This window comes from Phyllostomus hastatus, unplaced genomic scaffold, assembly GCF_019186645.2.
Source record: "Phyllostomus hastatus isolate PE091 unplaced genomic scaffold, TTU_PhHast_1.1 phas_scaffold_11, whole genome shotgun sequence".
Taxonomy (NCBI): domain Eukaryota; kingdom Metazoa; phylum Chordata; class Mammalia; order Chiroptera; family Phyllostomidae; genus Phyllostomus; species Phyllostomus hastatus.
Window position 1 is genome coordinate 2,904,606 of NW_025334005.1, and position 15,600 is coordinate 2,920,205.

Consider the following 15,600-nt stretch of genomic DNA (forward strand, 5'->3'; position numbering starts at 1 on the left):
GCTAACCTGGGGCCCCTGCACAATTGCAGGACAGGAGCACAGTATCTGGATTCCAGCTGCAAGGGACTGGACGAGAGCGACCCCCTCCCCCCTCATTAGCAGCCTTCCCCGACCCCACCCCCAACCTAGAGACGCTGGGAACCCTCGGCCTCAGCCCCGAAACAAGCCTGGCTCAGATTCAAACCATCTTTATTTCTACAGCAACATTTGAAAATAGAGAGCAACCGCCTCACCCCCCAACAGGGGCAGCCCCTCCGGCCACAGGGGGACATCACTGTCCCTCGAGAAGCTGCAGGGGTGGGGGAAGGCGTGGCTGGATGGCTCGATGGGCCGTGCCCGGGGCGGGGTCAGGCCGTGCCTGGGCGGGGCCGGGCGGGAAGGGCAGTGCATAAGGCCGGGATGCGATGCAGGGCAGGGCCCGGCGGTGAAGGTCCGTGGAGGGCTCTCTGTCCTGGGGCACGGGGCGATGACCGGGCAGGATGCACTCTCTGAGTCTGAGACGAGTGCTGTAAATCCCAGGGAACCCTTTGGAGAGGCCCCCAAGATGTGTGTGGAGCCTGGGAGATACCACCGCGCGGAATGGGGGTGATTAAGGCCTGGGCGGTACCACTGGAGAAGGGCGGGTGGAGGGAGGCCCGGGCAGTACCTTGGACTGAGGGTCGGGGCGCGGCCAATAACTTATTTCTCTATATACAGAAGCAACGGCCGGCGGAGGGCAGGGGTGCTGATGGGATGGCAGGTGCTTAGTGTTCTCGGCTCTGGGGTCAGGGGATGGTGGGCCACTGAGTCTCCACCGGGAAGACCCCAGTCAGCCTCTCTCACTGGCCCTGAACTCAGGATGGGGGGGGGCCCTGATGAAGGAATAAATAAGGGGTAGAGCTGCGGGGGGCAGACCCAGCCTCCAGGGCTCAAGCTGGGACAACAAGGGAGGAGGTTACCCTGAGATTAAACAGAAAAGACAAGGGTCCTGGGGAGACAGGTGGGGCAAGCAGCAGGCCCATGCGCAGGGCTGGGGGCGGGGGCAGTGCCGGGCGGAGGCTCGGGCAGCCCGCTGCCCCATCAGTATTAGTCCACCAGGGAGCTTCGTCGGGACAGGTCCATGGAGCTGGAGCTGAGGGTGCGGCTGTCCGAGAGGCCTGTGCCTCCAGGCTGTGGGCAGAGGGGGCGGGAGGCTCAACCTCGGGCTGCTGCCAGTCTGTGCTTCCCCGGCCCACAGGGGAAGGGGTCTGACGGGCCAGAGTCCCTGTGCCCGGGCCTCACCCCCGTCCCTGCCCGTCTCCACAGTGACTGTGTTGGCACTGCCACTTGCATGTCTGCCCAGGCAGGACCTGGGCTTCCCTAGTTTGTCTCCCCCGTGTCCAGCCCAAAGTTGGCCTGGGACAGAGACGGGACATGTTGCTCGAGGAGAAGCTCGGCAGGGACACAGGACGCACAGGCCTGCAGCCCCGGGGCCTGGGCGTCCGCCCACCCATACCTGGACTGGCTCTTCCACACTCTTGTTGAGGAAGTTGAGAGAACTGGCCCGCTTCATCCTGCGGGGAAAGGAAGGCCCATGTGTGCCCGTGGTGGAACTGGCGGGGGGAGGGGAAGGGGGTCAGGCAGGGTTTGGGGAGGGAGGCTGATGGGAGGGAACAGCTTGGGTGGGTGGTGGGGCTCCTTGGGTCAGAGGCCCATTTGGGGTTGGGAGTTTGTTGAGTGGGTTCTTGAGGCTCGCCCTGAGTGGGGGGGCTTATCGGGACAAAGGCTGACCTGCGGTTAGGGGGCTCCTGGGGGCCCCCACCCTGCAGCTTCTTCACCAGCATCTCACTGCTGCGCCTCAGAGCATCTCGGAGCTTCCCAAAGGAGCCGCTGCGCCGCAGGGAGCCGCTGCCGTCCTGGGGGGTGAACAGGTTTGTCTCCGTGCCACGCTGGCTCCACCGCCTCCTGGCCCGCCCCCGTCCCGGCACTCACTCCGCTCCACTCGGCTGCGGGCCCTGCCTCCTCGAGGTCAGACTCCGACCGAGCCCCCGCACCCCTGGCCACATCTCGGCTGCCGCGGCGGTCTCCCCGCCCACCACCGCCGTCTTTCAGCAGTTCCACCACCTTGGTCTGGCTTGCGGGGTCCAGGCCCTGAGGAAGTGGAGGGCACGTCAGGTGGAGCAACAGGTTGATGGGAGAACACAGGGCCAAGCAGGGCCCTGCCCAGCCCGCAGGTCTGCCGCCCCACCTGTTTGCGGCTGCGGCTGGCACAGTCCTCCAGCGTGTGCGCGGCTTCCAGCTTGCCCTGGCGCCGGTACAGGGCCCCCAAGCTGCGCAGGGTGGTGTTGACCGTGGGACTGCGGACAGGACAGCAAGACTGCCTCAGACTCCGTGTTCCCCAGGCACCAGGGCCTGTCCTGGCGTCCACCTGCACTGGGCTCTGAAGGACCATCCGGCCAGCAGCAGCTCGCTCCCCCCGGAAGTGTCAGCTCTGCGCTGGGCCCAGCTGCACTCTCCTCCTGTCTGGGAACTGCCCCAGGACTGGGGACCTGGCCCCAGGGCCCTAAGCGGGATATTGCCATCAGGACTAAAAGCCGGGAGACCCAAGGAAGACATAATTGAAGTTTCCTAGTGCAGAAAGCCATTTTGGGACAAGTGGCCTATGACCCAGGCCTTGAATAACAAGCCGATAGAGAAGAGGCGTGGCCCGGGGGTGAGCAGTATGAACCGTGCAGCCCGGCCCCCACCCAGGGTACTGGTTCCCTGCTACCTGCTCTGCCACCACCCCCGCGCCACCGTCCTCACCTGTCTACTTTACAGGCCTTGTACCAGCTGCCATATTCCCCGTAGGGGGTGCTATCCCGGCGCTTGTCCTGGGGGAAAGAACGGTCAGGGGAAGCAGGCAGAGAAGGGCCTTCCCTCTGCACATTCCCTCCCTCCCTGGACAGCCCCCCCCACCCAGCCCTGCCCCGCAGAGCTACCTTGCTGTCCTCCCGTTCCTCTGCGTGCATCCAGATGGGCTTGTTGTCCCCTGCGGAGCGAAAGGGGGCTGTCACCAGCCTGCCCTATCGGCCACTCCTGGTTGGGCTGATCATAAGACGGGCCTGGGGAGGGGGTCGCGGGTAGCCAGGAAGGACCAAGGTTGGGCTTTGTTGAATGACTGAACGGAAGTCAGACCCAAAACATATATTGACAGTCCCCCGGAGCAGAGATGACTGTGGCACGGGCTCGCGCTGGAGGGGCGTTGGGGAGCAGGCCCTCAGATATCTCGGGCCCGTAGTCTAAGACATGCGCTGAGCCTGGATGATGGGCCAGGCCGAAGGACCCCAGAGCAGGAAATGCCTGGACATCAGGGGCCAGAAGGCAGTACCCCAGAGGGGGGCACATCTGGCCTTGGCCTTCACAGTAGGCGGGAGTTGCCCCGCGGAGAAAGGGGAGGCTCTGAGCCAAGGGCGCCGCAGGGTATGCAAAGGGTGTGCATATCACAGACGGGGCCCAGGAGGCGTGTGTACATGCTCACGTGTACACACGTGCTTCGGAAGGTGATGGCCGAGGGAGCCTGTGCCGGGCGAGCTGGGGGCACAGGGCAGCCATGGACTCACCATTGACAGAGCCAAACTCCTTCTCGTGAGCACGGGTAAGGATCTCCTTGTACAGGATCTCTGCATCCTGGTACTTGCCCTGCTTCAGGTAGCAGGAGGCCTGGAGGGGCAGGGGGCAGAGGGTGAACAGGACACAGGCAGCTGAGCCTTTTCTTCTCTCAACTTCCTGCCTGCCTGCCTACCTGCCTCCCTCCCTCCAGCCCCTCCCGGCCCAGGGTACCAGGTTATTCTTGGTCTTGGCCACGTTGGGGTCATCAGGCCCGAGGCGCGTGGCATAGATCTCCAGCGCCCGCCGGTAGTAGTACTCCACCTCCTCAGCTTTGCCCTGGTTCTGGCACAGCAGCGCCAGGTTGCTCAGCTGCTTGGCCACGTCTGGATGGAACTTGCCCAGGACCTGGGATGAGAGCGGGAGCCAGCGGCCGGACTCAGAGCAGGCCTAGGCCCCCTGCCCGCCCAGCCGCCTGGCCTGCCCAGCCCTGCCTGCTCGCACCTTCTCCCGGATCTCCAGCGCCCGCTTGCACAGAGGCTCGGCCTCCTTGTACTTGCCCCGCTTGCCATACAGAACTGCCAGGTTGTTTAATGTTGCGGCCACCTGGTGGGGAGCGGGGCGCGGGGTCAGAATGGAGGTCAGAATGGAGCCCCTGCTGGGCAGGGGCTCTGGGACCTGGGAGCTGCAGAGAGCAGCGGCAGCCCCCACCTCCACCCACTGTCACTCACAGCTGGGTGGTCCTTGCCCAGTGTCTTCTCTCGAATGGCCAGGGCATCATTGAGCAGGTGGGCAGCCTCCTTGTACTTGTTCTGGTCCCTGGGGATAAGGAGAAGTACGGAGAGGGTTTCCTCCAGCCCAGGCCCTGCCCATAGTGGTCCGCGATCCCTCGATCACTTCTCCTGCATGTACTGAGTGGGCGTGATTACGACCCGGAGCACAGGGGGACCTGGTCAGCCTCTGCCCTCCAGGGGCTGGGGGCGGGGGCCTTCGGGTAATTCACTCACAACTCACCAGGACATACAGTGCTGGGGTAGGAGGCAGACTCCCCCAGAAACCACTGCCACACCCTCGAGTCCAACACACCCCGTTCTGTATTCCCCAGGGTCTTTGCTCATGCTGCTTTCTGCTAGGGAAACCTTTTCCAGTCCCTCTAGTTCTGGGCAGACTCATCTTTCACCCAAGACCCTACTCAGGCCATGGCGCCTAGAGGAGCTGAGCCTATGCCCTGGTGCCCCGGGAGCCCTTGTGTGCTGCCCACCGCACCCCCCGCCCCAGTTATGCCTGAGCCTTGCACCTCCACCAGACTGAGGCTTATTCTCACTGCTAGCCGAGACCCACGCAAGCCCAGGCACCCAGGGCTCAGCCCCCTTGGGCACAAGCTCCCCTCTCTGCTGCCCCACTGCCTAGAGGAGCCCGAGTCGTGGCCTCGACAGGCACCCAGGGTTCGTGACCCAGGCCTGGAGCCCCTGGGAAGAGTACCGGCGTTCCCATGGGTGCCTGTGGCCAGGGCGACCTCACCGGTAGACCAGCGCCAGGATGTTCAGCATGGTGGCCACGTCGGGGTGGTCATGACCTGACGTCTTCTCCAGGTCTTCGAGAGCCTGCTTGCAGAGTGGCACAGCCACCTCGTAGCGGCCCTGGGAGGCGTACTGGATCACCAGGTTGTGCAGGGTGCGGAGCCGCGCTGGGATCTCATAGCCCCCGTGCTGGGCAGCTACATCCCCTCCTCCAGGGCTGGGGGCTGCAAGGCCAGGGGCAGGAGCTCAGATGTACCTAACCGTCCTTAAGCTGGGCTGGCACATGCCAACCATGCCTTTAACTCACCTGACATGTGGCCCTGGGCAAGTTACGATTTGGCCTCAGTTTCTCCATATTTAGAGTGGGTCTAGTCACCCCCCAGAAAGAGCTGTGATGTCTCAGTGCCAGTCATTCAAGCTCTGTGTCCTAGTGCAAAGCACCTGGCCTCTGGCCCTCAGCCCCCACAGCTGCAGGAGGGAGGCTCCGACACGCACACCCGGCACCGTCAGCAAGGCGAGCGCTGGCCCAGGGCTCAGCACCGCACACACGCCCTCCTTTACCCCGCAGAGGCGGCTCAGTGAGGAAAAAACTCTGCCAGTGGTCCCAGAGCGCCCAGTGGCACAGTGGGGCTTGAACCCGGGCTGGGCTGCTCCGAAGCTCCGAACTGTGAAGCCAGCTCCTTACAGAGCTTGGGGCGTGTGTGTGTGTGGGGGGGGGAGCAAACGGAACACCTGCCACTGAAGCTCTAACAGCTGGGATGTGCTGGTCAGAAATGAGGCAGGGAAGAACGTGGCAGCCACTTGGCTCCTGTTTCTGGTGACCTCTGGGGCCCAAGGCCCCCCCTCCCACCGCCCCAGACCCAGGTGCCCCTCCACACCTGGGCTCTGCTCCTCCTCGTTGGGGAACAGGTCATCCAGGGAGTCTTTGGGGACGTCCCCCTTCTCCTCCTGGGCGGGAAGACAGGATAAGCATCAGGGAAGGAGGCGCCAGGCAGCCCAGGTGCAGCGGCCGAGTGGGAGCCAAGTGTGTGCCACGCTATCCCCTCCCTGCCCCAGGCGCCCCGGTCTGGTGGCCCTGCAGTGGCCGGGGTAGGACTCACGTTGGGGGAGGTGTCCTCATCCAGCTTTCGGATCTGGCTCATGAACAGCAAGTGCTGCTTCTCCTCCTCGAGCTGGGCCACAGCCTGCTCGCTGCGCTGCAGCTTCTGCTGCGTCCCCGCCAGCTCCTCTCGCAGCCACTGGTTCTCCTGCACCAGGCGCCGCACCTGCGCCCGCAGCTTCTGCTTCTCCGACTCCACGGCCCCCAGGTGGCTCGAAAGCGCCAGGATCACCTGTGGCAGTCAGCCCGGGTACAGGTCAGAGGCCCGTGCACCCCCAGCCGGGGCCTCCTGGGGCGCTGCGGCCCAGTGGAGGGCGAGGCCCAGCCCTCCCTGTGAGGGGCTGCAGGGTCGAGGGACTTGAAGTTCTCCTCTCATCAGGGAGTTTTCTCCCAAGGCCCCAGACAGACCATAGTACAAGACCTGAACCCAGGAGGTTTGGGGATCCCCAACTCCTTCCTTCTGGGGTCAGAAGCCCTGGGGGGTCCTTGGCCAGCTCTGCTGGACTCTAAGGAAGCCCGTCCCTCTGCCTGGGCCTCCAGCTCGTTCCCTGCACTGATGGGCCAGCTCCCTCCTCACTGCGCTGACTGTGAAGGGGGCGGGTCGGGGCGCGGTGCTTTCCCCGAGCTGACCATTTTCTTCCTTTGTCTCTCCTGGGGCTGTCCTCGAGCCCCTGCAGCCACAGCCCCTGTATCACTTTCTCAAGGAACCCTGTCAGATGGCGGCAAGACCCCACCCTGACCTCTGCCCAGGGTCCAGGCGAGCCCCTGCCCTTCTGCTGCTCCGAGGGGGGGAAGGAGTGCATCTCCCAGCAGCTGGTCTGGGGAGCTACAGGGCAGGCAAGGAAATCCAGAGGCTTAACCCTCCTCCCCCTGTCCCCAACCTCTGTGCTGCCTCTCCCGAGCTCCCAGGCCCCTCCTGCCTTGGGGCCTTGCACGAGCTCTGCCCGTTCCCCATCCTTCACGCCCAGGGTCATTTTCGCAGTAAGATTCTTCTCTCTCATGCCCGCCGTCCCAGGAAAGCAGGGCACCTTCCATTCCCTCTGTGCCATGCTGCTGCCCATCTGCGCCAGGGCCTGCCCGCACTGGCGGGGAGTGGGGGGGGCCCTGTGCGCTCCTCTCTGCACCTGGCAGCCAACTGGCCGAGGAGTGAATGACCAACACGTCGCCCTCCAGAGGCCCAGGCGGTCTGGAACCTTGTGCTTTCCAGTCGACTAGCAAACACCTAAACGCCAAGTGGTTTCACAACCACTAGCTTTAAAAAAAAAATTTTCCCTAAATGACCTGGAAGTATATACAGCAGATGGCATGATCCCTGTTTTACAGACAAGGAAACCAAGATGGTACCACCTGCTCAGAATTCACAGAGCCAGCCGTGTCTCAGCCAAGATCTGAGGGGGCCAAGACCCCCTCCCCCAAAGCCTACCCCTTTCTGTGTCTGCCTATCGTTCTGGCAGCCCCGACCTCCAGGAGGGCCGAACCAGAACTCCTGAGCACGCAGGCTCTCATCCCCTTAACTTGCTCCAGCCACAAACCTGGGAGTCGCCCTGCCCTCCTCTCTCTCTCCCTCACACCGTCCCCTGGTCCCCCTGGACCTGCCTCCAGAACAGCTAGCCCCCTTCCGTCCACCCTCACAGCCACGCCGTCAGTCCAAGCCACCATTTCTCATGTGAATCCCCGCAGTGGCTTCCCAGCTACCTCCCACCTGCCTGCATCCTTGACCCACTGTAGTTCACTCTCCACATCTCAGCCCGAGGAGCTTCTAAAACCCGAGCCACGCAGTGTGTCGCCCCTTGGCTGCTTAAAGCCCTCCAAAGGCTTCCCCGTGTCCTAAGAATGAAACCCACCCTAGTGAGGCGGAGTGTGATCTGGCCCCTGCCTGCCCCACAGGTCTCTTCTGTCCCCCTCTCCTTCCCCACGAAGCTCTGGTCACATAGGTCCTCTCTCAACGCTTCCATTGTGACAAGATCTTTCCTACCGCAGGACCTTTGCACAAGCAACTCTCGCCCTCCTCCCTCTTCTGGCTGAGGGCATTTCTTCCTTCAGGTCTTGGTTTAAATGCCATTCCCTCATAAATCTTGAGGCCTGACCAATACGTAAGACTTCCCATGAAAAGCTGCCACAAGCCCTGGCTCACATAGCTCAGTGGATTGAGCACAGGCCTATAAACCAAAGGTCGCCAGTTTGATTCCCAGTCAGGGCACATGCCTGGGTTGCAAGCCAAGTCCCCAGTAGGGAATGTATAAGAGGCAACCATACATTGATGTTTCTTTCCCTTTCTCCCTCCCTTCTTTTCTCTCTAAAAATAAATAAATAAGATCTTTTTTTAAAAAGCTGTTACAAGATCTTGTTCTTTTCTTTGGATAACTTATCACAATGTGTCAGAGGCATGTGTGTTTCTGGCTGTGCTTCTATGGCCTAGGGTAGGAACCTTGTCCGTCTTCTTGGACTTGTATCCCTGGCACCCGACATACTGCCTGGCACACAGTAGGCATTTGATAACTTACCCGTTAATGAATAAATAAAAGGATGAATGGGGGCACTTCTCAAGGGTGTCCTTTTTGTTCTCCTATGCAACTCAGCCTTTGCTACCAGCAGAGAAGCTAGAAGGAGGGTTCTGCGTGGGGGCGAAAGGGTGACCAGGGTTTCCCTGGGGCAAGGCCCCACGGCCATCTCTGAAGCCCATTCATCCATTTTCCTCAGATATTTACTGGGGCCCTGCCATGGGGCTCCAGGGGACAGATGGTTCCCTGCTCAGATTCTGTTTCTATGTTGCCAGAATTCCTCTAGAAGGCTCCAACCCTCCCTCCTGTGACCTCCCACCTGAGCACCCCCTACCTGGGCTTCCCCCAGTCCCAGCTCGATGGCCTCCAGGGAGCGGCGCAGGAGGACACAGCGCTCCTGTGAGCCGGGCTCAGCATCGCCGGCTTCGGGAGCCACCAAGGGAGCGAGAAGGGCACGGTGCTCCCCGCGCAGGGTCTCTAGCCCCTGGATGACGGCCTTGGTGCCCAGCACGATCTCATCCTGGCTCAGCTTCTCCTCTCGCGGAAGCACCATCGTGGCCATGGCCTTGATCCTGTGAAGGCGAGGGGGCGGGTGCTGGGCCTGGGGCCACAGCGCCGTCCGTCCAGAATTAGGTAAACACCTCTGGTCCCCGGACGCCTGGGTCCCCGGGGTGCCCCGGTCCCCTAATCAGCAGCACGCACCGTGCCTGCTCTCGGCCTACAGGGGGCGCGCCTAGCTCGTCTTGGCCCAGGAGACGCAATGCGGTGAGGCCAAGTGAGGCTGGACCCGGATTCGGCCCAGACCACCAGCTCAGGCCGGCTCAGGCGGCCCAGTGTGCGGGCTTCCCCGGAGGACTCTCTTAGCCAGGGCAGGGTGCGTCGGGGGACAGGCCTGCAGGGATCGTGGGGTCTCACTCCCATGCGGGGGACCCCGGCCCCTCAGGGAGGTACAGCCCCAGCCCCTCCGGCAGCCCCCTCCTCCCTAACAGGCATTCCGGGCCCCAGAGGCCCTCCTCTCGGGCAGAGGAGCAGAGATCTCGGGTCCTTAGTCACCCCAGACCCCGCCCACGACGACCCTCCCCATAGGCCGGCGCGACGCCCAGAGGACATGCCCCCCGAAAAGGCCGAGCTCCGGCTCCGGGCCACCCAGGACCGCGCCCCCTCCGCGCGCGCGGGTGGGCCCGGCCTTCGCACAGGCCGCGCCCGCGACGACCCCTCCCCTAGGCCTACCCAGAGCCCCCTCTCCCGGCCCAGTCGCCCCGCGCCAACCTGCGCCTCCCGCTCGGGCCCGCCTCCCGCTCCGGTCTGGCTCCCGCTCCGGCTCCGGCTCCGGCTCCGGCTCCCTCCCCGTTTTACTCGGACCGGCTGCCGTGAGCAGATCCCACCGCCTCCATCCCGCCGCCCTTCCCAACAGTCCCTGCGCCGCCTTAAAGGTGAAGCCGCTACCTCAGCGACGTCGGAGGGGGCGAAACGCTCCTCGCCCGCAGGGTGCCTTAAAGGAGCGCGCCAGCCTGGCCTGCTCCAGGCAAGGGGTGGGAGGGCTGGGGCGTGGCCACCAGGGGCGGGGCGGGGCCACCAGGGGCGGGGCGGGGGCTGGCCCCCGGCTCAGGTTCCCAGCTGCGGCCTCCACGCACCTGCCTGCGGCCTGGAGTTCTCAACTGGAAACCTTCCTGAGGCTACAGGCGTGTGGATAGGCTCGGGAAACGGTGACCCTGAAGGCACGCGGCCAGAGAGGGCAGCGAGAGAAACTGAGGCACAGGGAGCCGGCCCGGAGTCCATAGAGAGACACTAGGCACTAGATGACGTGTACTGAGGGAGTTGCCACTCTCTGAGCGTTGTGCATCAGGCGCTTTGGTGCCGTAAGTGGGTTAACGCAACTGAATGCTCGCAAAGACTCCATGAGCTGGGCACTGCTGTAATCCCCATCTCAGATCTGCCGGACTCCAGGCTCACTCGTCTCTAGAGACTGGTTGTGCCTCCCACCCCGTCCTTCGGAGCTGTTCATTCCCTTGTAGGATTCACGGCAACTTAGGGCTGCTTCTTGGGGAGGAAGGGACAGAGATGTCTGGCTGTAAGGGAGAAAAGGGTGGCAAAGGGCAGCCCGGCACCTGCCGAAATGAAGACGCATGCGTCTGTGGGTGAACTCCACAGCCAATGCTGCTGACCAGAGACGATCAGGATACGGTGATGATGTCATTCGGGGCTCAGATGAAATGTCACCTCTTCAGAGAGCCCTTCCCTGATTTCTGACCCCCCATGTAGAGCAGCCACCCAGCCCATCTCATGCACCCATTTAACTCTTTCTTCAGCATGCATCCCTCCCAGCACCCTTCCGGTCGGTCTCCTGTCCCCTCCCTCGATGCACAGCGAGGCCTGCCTGTCTGGTCTGCTCCCGGAGCAGCCCCTGGCCAACACTCAGTAAGTGCTGGTTATAAGAAAGGGCAGAAGTGTGGTCCCTTCCAGGCCCAAGGTAGGTCTGATGCTCTGCACCCCTGGATTGGTGGCTTTCCTGGCACTTCCCCCAGTGCGTTAGGTTGATGTTGTTTGTGGGTGACGGCAGAATAACCACCCCGAGGACAAAACCTGCAAAGCGAGGCCTGATACTCGTAACTAGGGGTCTGGGTGCACCTTGTGAGTCAGAGTGGGCTCTGCTCAGCTTCCACCGGCCTCAGCCTCAGGGAGGATGCAAGATCTTGTCGGCGTCGGCTCTGACAGGAAGGTGGCCTGGTGCCCCTAGCTCAAGCACGTCCTGTGTCAGGGAGCTCACTGGCCTGTGCTGAGACTAAGGTTAGGAGGCTTTTCTCAGAGGGCCCCGCAGCACCTTTCTGCAGCAAGCCCCACAGCAAACGGACGCTCTGTCTCCGGGACGAGCAGTCCGCTCCCTTTCGCCCGTGAAGACACGCAGAGACCGAGATGCTCCCCCTGCCTGGGCTGGCGGTCCCTGTCCCTTCACCCACTCCTGCCCCGGTTTCCTGACCCTTCTTCTCCCTCCTGAATTCTCTTTTCAGAGTGTAGTTTAGCATGTCTGCCCAGACACTGCTTAGAGTGTGGTGCTGGGTCCCGGGCCCAGGGATCCAGCAGGAAGTGAGCTGCACAGACCCCGGAGGGGCAGTCTGAGCTTCACAAACGTGCCGCCTGTGTCCTGCGAACTTGCAGGTCAGGCTGACCTTGACGGCCACCGCACCACGTCTGCCGAGGGGCTGGCTTGTCAGCTCAACCCCTAGGCTGCCTGCGTCCCAGTCACATCCAGACAGGTTCTTCTCCCCAGTCCTGTGCTTCTGCCAGTGATTTTTTTTTCACAGTGGTTTTTCTTTTTTTAGAGAGGGGAAGGGCGGGGGGGCAGAGAGAGGGAGAGAGAGACTTGCCGCTCCACCCATTCCTGTATTCATTGGTTGATTCGGTCAGGGATCAAACCCTCACCCTTGGCGTAACTGGACAACACTCCAACCAACTGCGCTACCCAGCCAGGGCACCCAGTGACTTTTAAAGGTAGCTAGTGGAGTCACGCGATGCAAAATTCAAAAGGCAGATCCAAGTGACACTGAAATGTGCTTGTTTTCTCTGAGCGCTGTCCTCAGCCACGCCACTCCCCTGCCCGGAAGCACCTGCTGTTACCAGCTGCCGTGTCCATCAGTTGTGTTGCTGGCATCGGTGCTGAGCTTGCGTTTCTCCTTGTCAGTTCTATGCGGTCAGTTTTCCTCCGGGGTCCTGGAGACCGGAGTCTTGTGCATTTGGGGTCTGTCGTCCTTTCTTCTTTACAGCCCTCACGTGGGCCCCATCTCCCGGGGGGCTCTGACTGAGGTGTGATTAGGCCACCTCTGGACGTGGAGTCCCATCGACCCGTGACTGCACCCCCACCCAGCCTCCGAGTGCACGGGGAGGAAACAGAATCTGGAGCCCAGATTCTGGGCGGGATTTGAGGTTCTGGGCGAGGTTCTGGGCACGGCGGGGTTTCAGATTCTCCAGTGAAGAAACCGTTAGAAGGCTCTCGCTCTAGAGACTGGGGTTTGGTGGTGCCAGGCCCTGGCCATCGCTTCTTTTAAAACTGCAGCGGTGCCCATGTCGTGCCCTCTGGGTTGAAAGCTTTATTTTACTAGTAAGGAGCCTGAGACCCAGAGAGAGGAAGGCAGCTGCAGGGGGTGAGGCAGCCTGCTGTTCCCGGGGAGCTCAGCCTCCCGGTCACCACCGTGTCCTTCCCTCATCCAGAGTCCAGGCCACTTGGTCCCAGTGTGTAAGGGACAACAGTGACCACGTGGAGTGGAGGTCGAGATAACCTGATGGGGGAACTCAAGAGTTGGAAAATTATAGTTTTTTTCTCATAAAGCATCTTCTTTTTTTTTAATTTATTTACTGATTTTTAGAGAGAGGAAGGCACAGAGAGAGGTAGATTTATTGTTCCACTTATTTATGCATTCATTGATTGCTTCTTTTTTAAAAAAAGATCTTATTTATTTATTTTTAGAGAGGGAAGGGAGAGAGAGAGAGAGAAACATCAATGTGCGGTTGCTGGGGGCCATGGCCTGCAACCTAGGCATGTGCCCTGACTGGGAATCGAACCTGCGACACTTTGGTCCGCAGCTCGCGCTCAATCCACTGAGCTACGCCAGCCAGGGCCATTGATTGCTTCTTATATGTGCCCTGACCAGGAATCGAACTTGCAACCTTGGTATATCAGGACGATGCTCTAACCAGCTGAGCTACCTGGCCAGGGCAGAAAATTATAGTTTTACATTATAGTTAATAAGCTTAGTAGTTACTGCGTGAAAAAAGCTATTGTTTCAGGAACCAAAGGTGGGACCCGCCCTGACTCCGGGAGACCACAGACGGTTCCACCTTTGTGCCCCAGGAGGACCTCAGGCAGTGGGATGGTGTCTGAGCCACTGTCTTACAGGGAGGGGCGTCCTGCCACCCAGGACACGGGACACGGATCAAGAACCACCGGCCCACCGGTGAAAGGGTGCTGGGGAAAAGGATGCTGGGGAAATTGCCAGACTCCGGTTCTTATCTGATTAACCTCTTTCCTGAATTCCAAATCCCTTACCTCTGCTTTTTCCCTTCCCATAAAAAGGCTGGCGTGAAAGGAAATGTAGGACGGTCTGTGAGAGTGCAAACCCGCCGTCTTCTCAGATCTCCGGCCGCCTGAATAAAGTGCCCGTAAAGATTCAATCCCTGTCTCTGCTTCTTGGGTCTGGTGGGGTGACAGGCAGCACGGACGCTGACTTTTCCGGTTTCAAACCGAGGTCAAAGGTGCTGGTTCACACCTGCACAAAAGCAGGGTTGCACACGGCCTCAGGCGGCTTCCCCCAGAGGCACCAGACACACACACCCCTCCACGCGCAGGGGTCTGTGGGCACGCGCAGGTGCAGACCGCACATGGCCAAGCCCCAACCCATGTCGGCAGCCCCTGCTTTCTTCCCTTGTGCGTTCTCCCCATCCGATACGGGAGCACATTTTAAAGATAATCTTTTCCCAGGTGAACGATGGAAAGAGACTTCTCCCATCTCCCTGTGTGACTTCTGCTGGGTCCGTGTTCCGGCGTTTCTGCCAACTCCCCGCCGTCTCGGCGGTTTCTCTGAGATGCCACTTGGCCAGCTGGCCCCGCTCCTCCCCTCCTGCCCAGCGGAGGCGAGGCCAGGCCTGCCCTGCGGCTTCTCAGACCCTTATCTTGCGCTCCGTGCTTGACCTTGCATGTGTTCAAACCTTTGCAGCCACTCGGCTTTTTATCTCGCCTCCGAGGATTACACTGTGTGTCTCCCACAGGAAGGGATTGTTACTTCACCCGCTCCATCCTGCACCCCCACCCGGCGCCGCTGGTCTCCTGCCAGGCTGCTGGCGGGCGGGTGGGCGCGCAGCTGAGGGAGAGGAGAGGAAGGAGTCCGGGCTCCTCGGTGATTCAGCTCCTTTCGCCACTTTGCGCAGAGCTCATCAGCTTGCCCCCGCTGGTCCCAAGCCTGGGGGAGGTGGTTCTTGCTGCTTCTAACATTGCCTTCTCCCTGAACACCCCTCCCTCCACTCCCACCCTTCCCCCTGGGTCCTCAGAAGCATTCACCCCCCTGAAGTCGGCTTTGAAGTGACCTGGCGGGGGGGGCATTTTACCAAGCATACCATCCCCCCGACGTGTCCACGAGGTCACCCACCAATGCTCAAGGTTGGAGGCTCCTGAGAGGTCACGACTCCCTGCGCCATGCACCCCTCTCGCTCCCCGAGGGGCCTGTGCCACTGTGAGCACCTCTGGGTGTCAGCTTTTTTCTACCAACAAACCAAGAACTGAGTCTGCTCAGAGATCCCCTGGGAGGCTCCTGTCCCGGCAGCCACGTGGTGAACCTGCACCGCCTCCTCCCGCAGCCCCCCAGCCAGACAAGGAGGGCGCCCGCCCCGCTCAGACAGAAGGAGGCTCGCAGGCCCTGGGGGCAGACGGAGCCCAGTTCAACGCCCTGTTCTCCGCCACCGGACAGCTGTGCAGCCTTAGGCTTGCTGCTGACTTTCTCTGTTTCCTCATCTGCAGAATGAGGCGCCTGAGACCTACCTTGCTGGGTGCTCGAGAGAACGAAATAAGTAGCAGAGTTCAGGTGTTACCATTATGGCTCGTACATAGAGACGCTATTTCTAGTAGTTATTTATCATCACCCCCAGGCGCACTCTTGAACAGATCCTGTGCTAGTTAATGGAGAGTGGGGAGCAGAAACGCGAAGCAGGGCGACCTCCGCTTATGGTGGGGTTGGAGAGAAAACACCGTCAGCATGGAAGCAAGCGACAGGGGGGGCTGCGGGGAAAAAGGCAGGTGCGAATACGGCACGCGCTGGGATGTTTGGTGCCGCCGGACACAGGAGCTCGCCCGGCTGGGGTGGTCCATCCGTCTGCCCGAGGTCCGCTCCCCCTCACGCCGAGGAAGCCCCCCCCTCCCTCCAGCCCGCGCTACGCCAGTTGGATGGTC

General features: G+C 61.4%; 1 protein-coding gene across 4 annotated transcripts; it reads right to left on the reverse strand.

Annotated features, from left to right (window-relative positions):
• Positions 1-172: 172 nt before the first annotated feature.
• On the reverse strand, positions 173-10,187 carry KLC2 (kinesin light chain 2). 4 transcript variants are annotated; one of them, XM_045855127.1, is made up of 16 exons: positions 10,113-10,187; positions 9,001-9,267; positions 6,167-6,397; positions 5,945-6,014; positions 5,068-5,290; positions 4,278-4,365; positions 4,051-4,152; positions 3,781-3,954; positions 3,561-3,660; positions 2,940-2,989; positions 2,764-2,831; positions 2,207-2,315; positions 1,951-2,109; positions 1,750-1,874; positions 1,475-1,532; positions 173-1,149 (listed from the first exon to the last, which is right to left on the reverse strand). In XM_045855127.1, the coding sequence occupies exons 2-16, from the start codon at positions 9,226-9,228 to the stop codon at positions 1,066-1,068; spliced, it is 1,869 nt and encodes a 622-aa protein (XP_045711083.1). In that variant the 5' UTR covers positions 9,229-9,267; positions 10,113-10,187; the 3' UTR covers positions 173-1,065. The 4 variants fall into 4 exon arrangements, with proteins under 4 accessions (XP_045711083.1, XP_045711084.1, XP_045711082.1 ...); XM_045855128.1 differs by having other exon boundaries at positions 9,001-9,238; positions 10,113-10,162; XM_045855126.1 differs by lacking the exon at positions 10,113-10,187 and adding an exon at positions 9,936-10,072 and having other exon boundaries at positions 9,001-9,238.
• Positions 10,188-15,600: the final 5,413 nt, after the last annotated feature.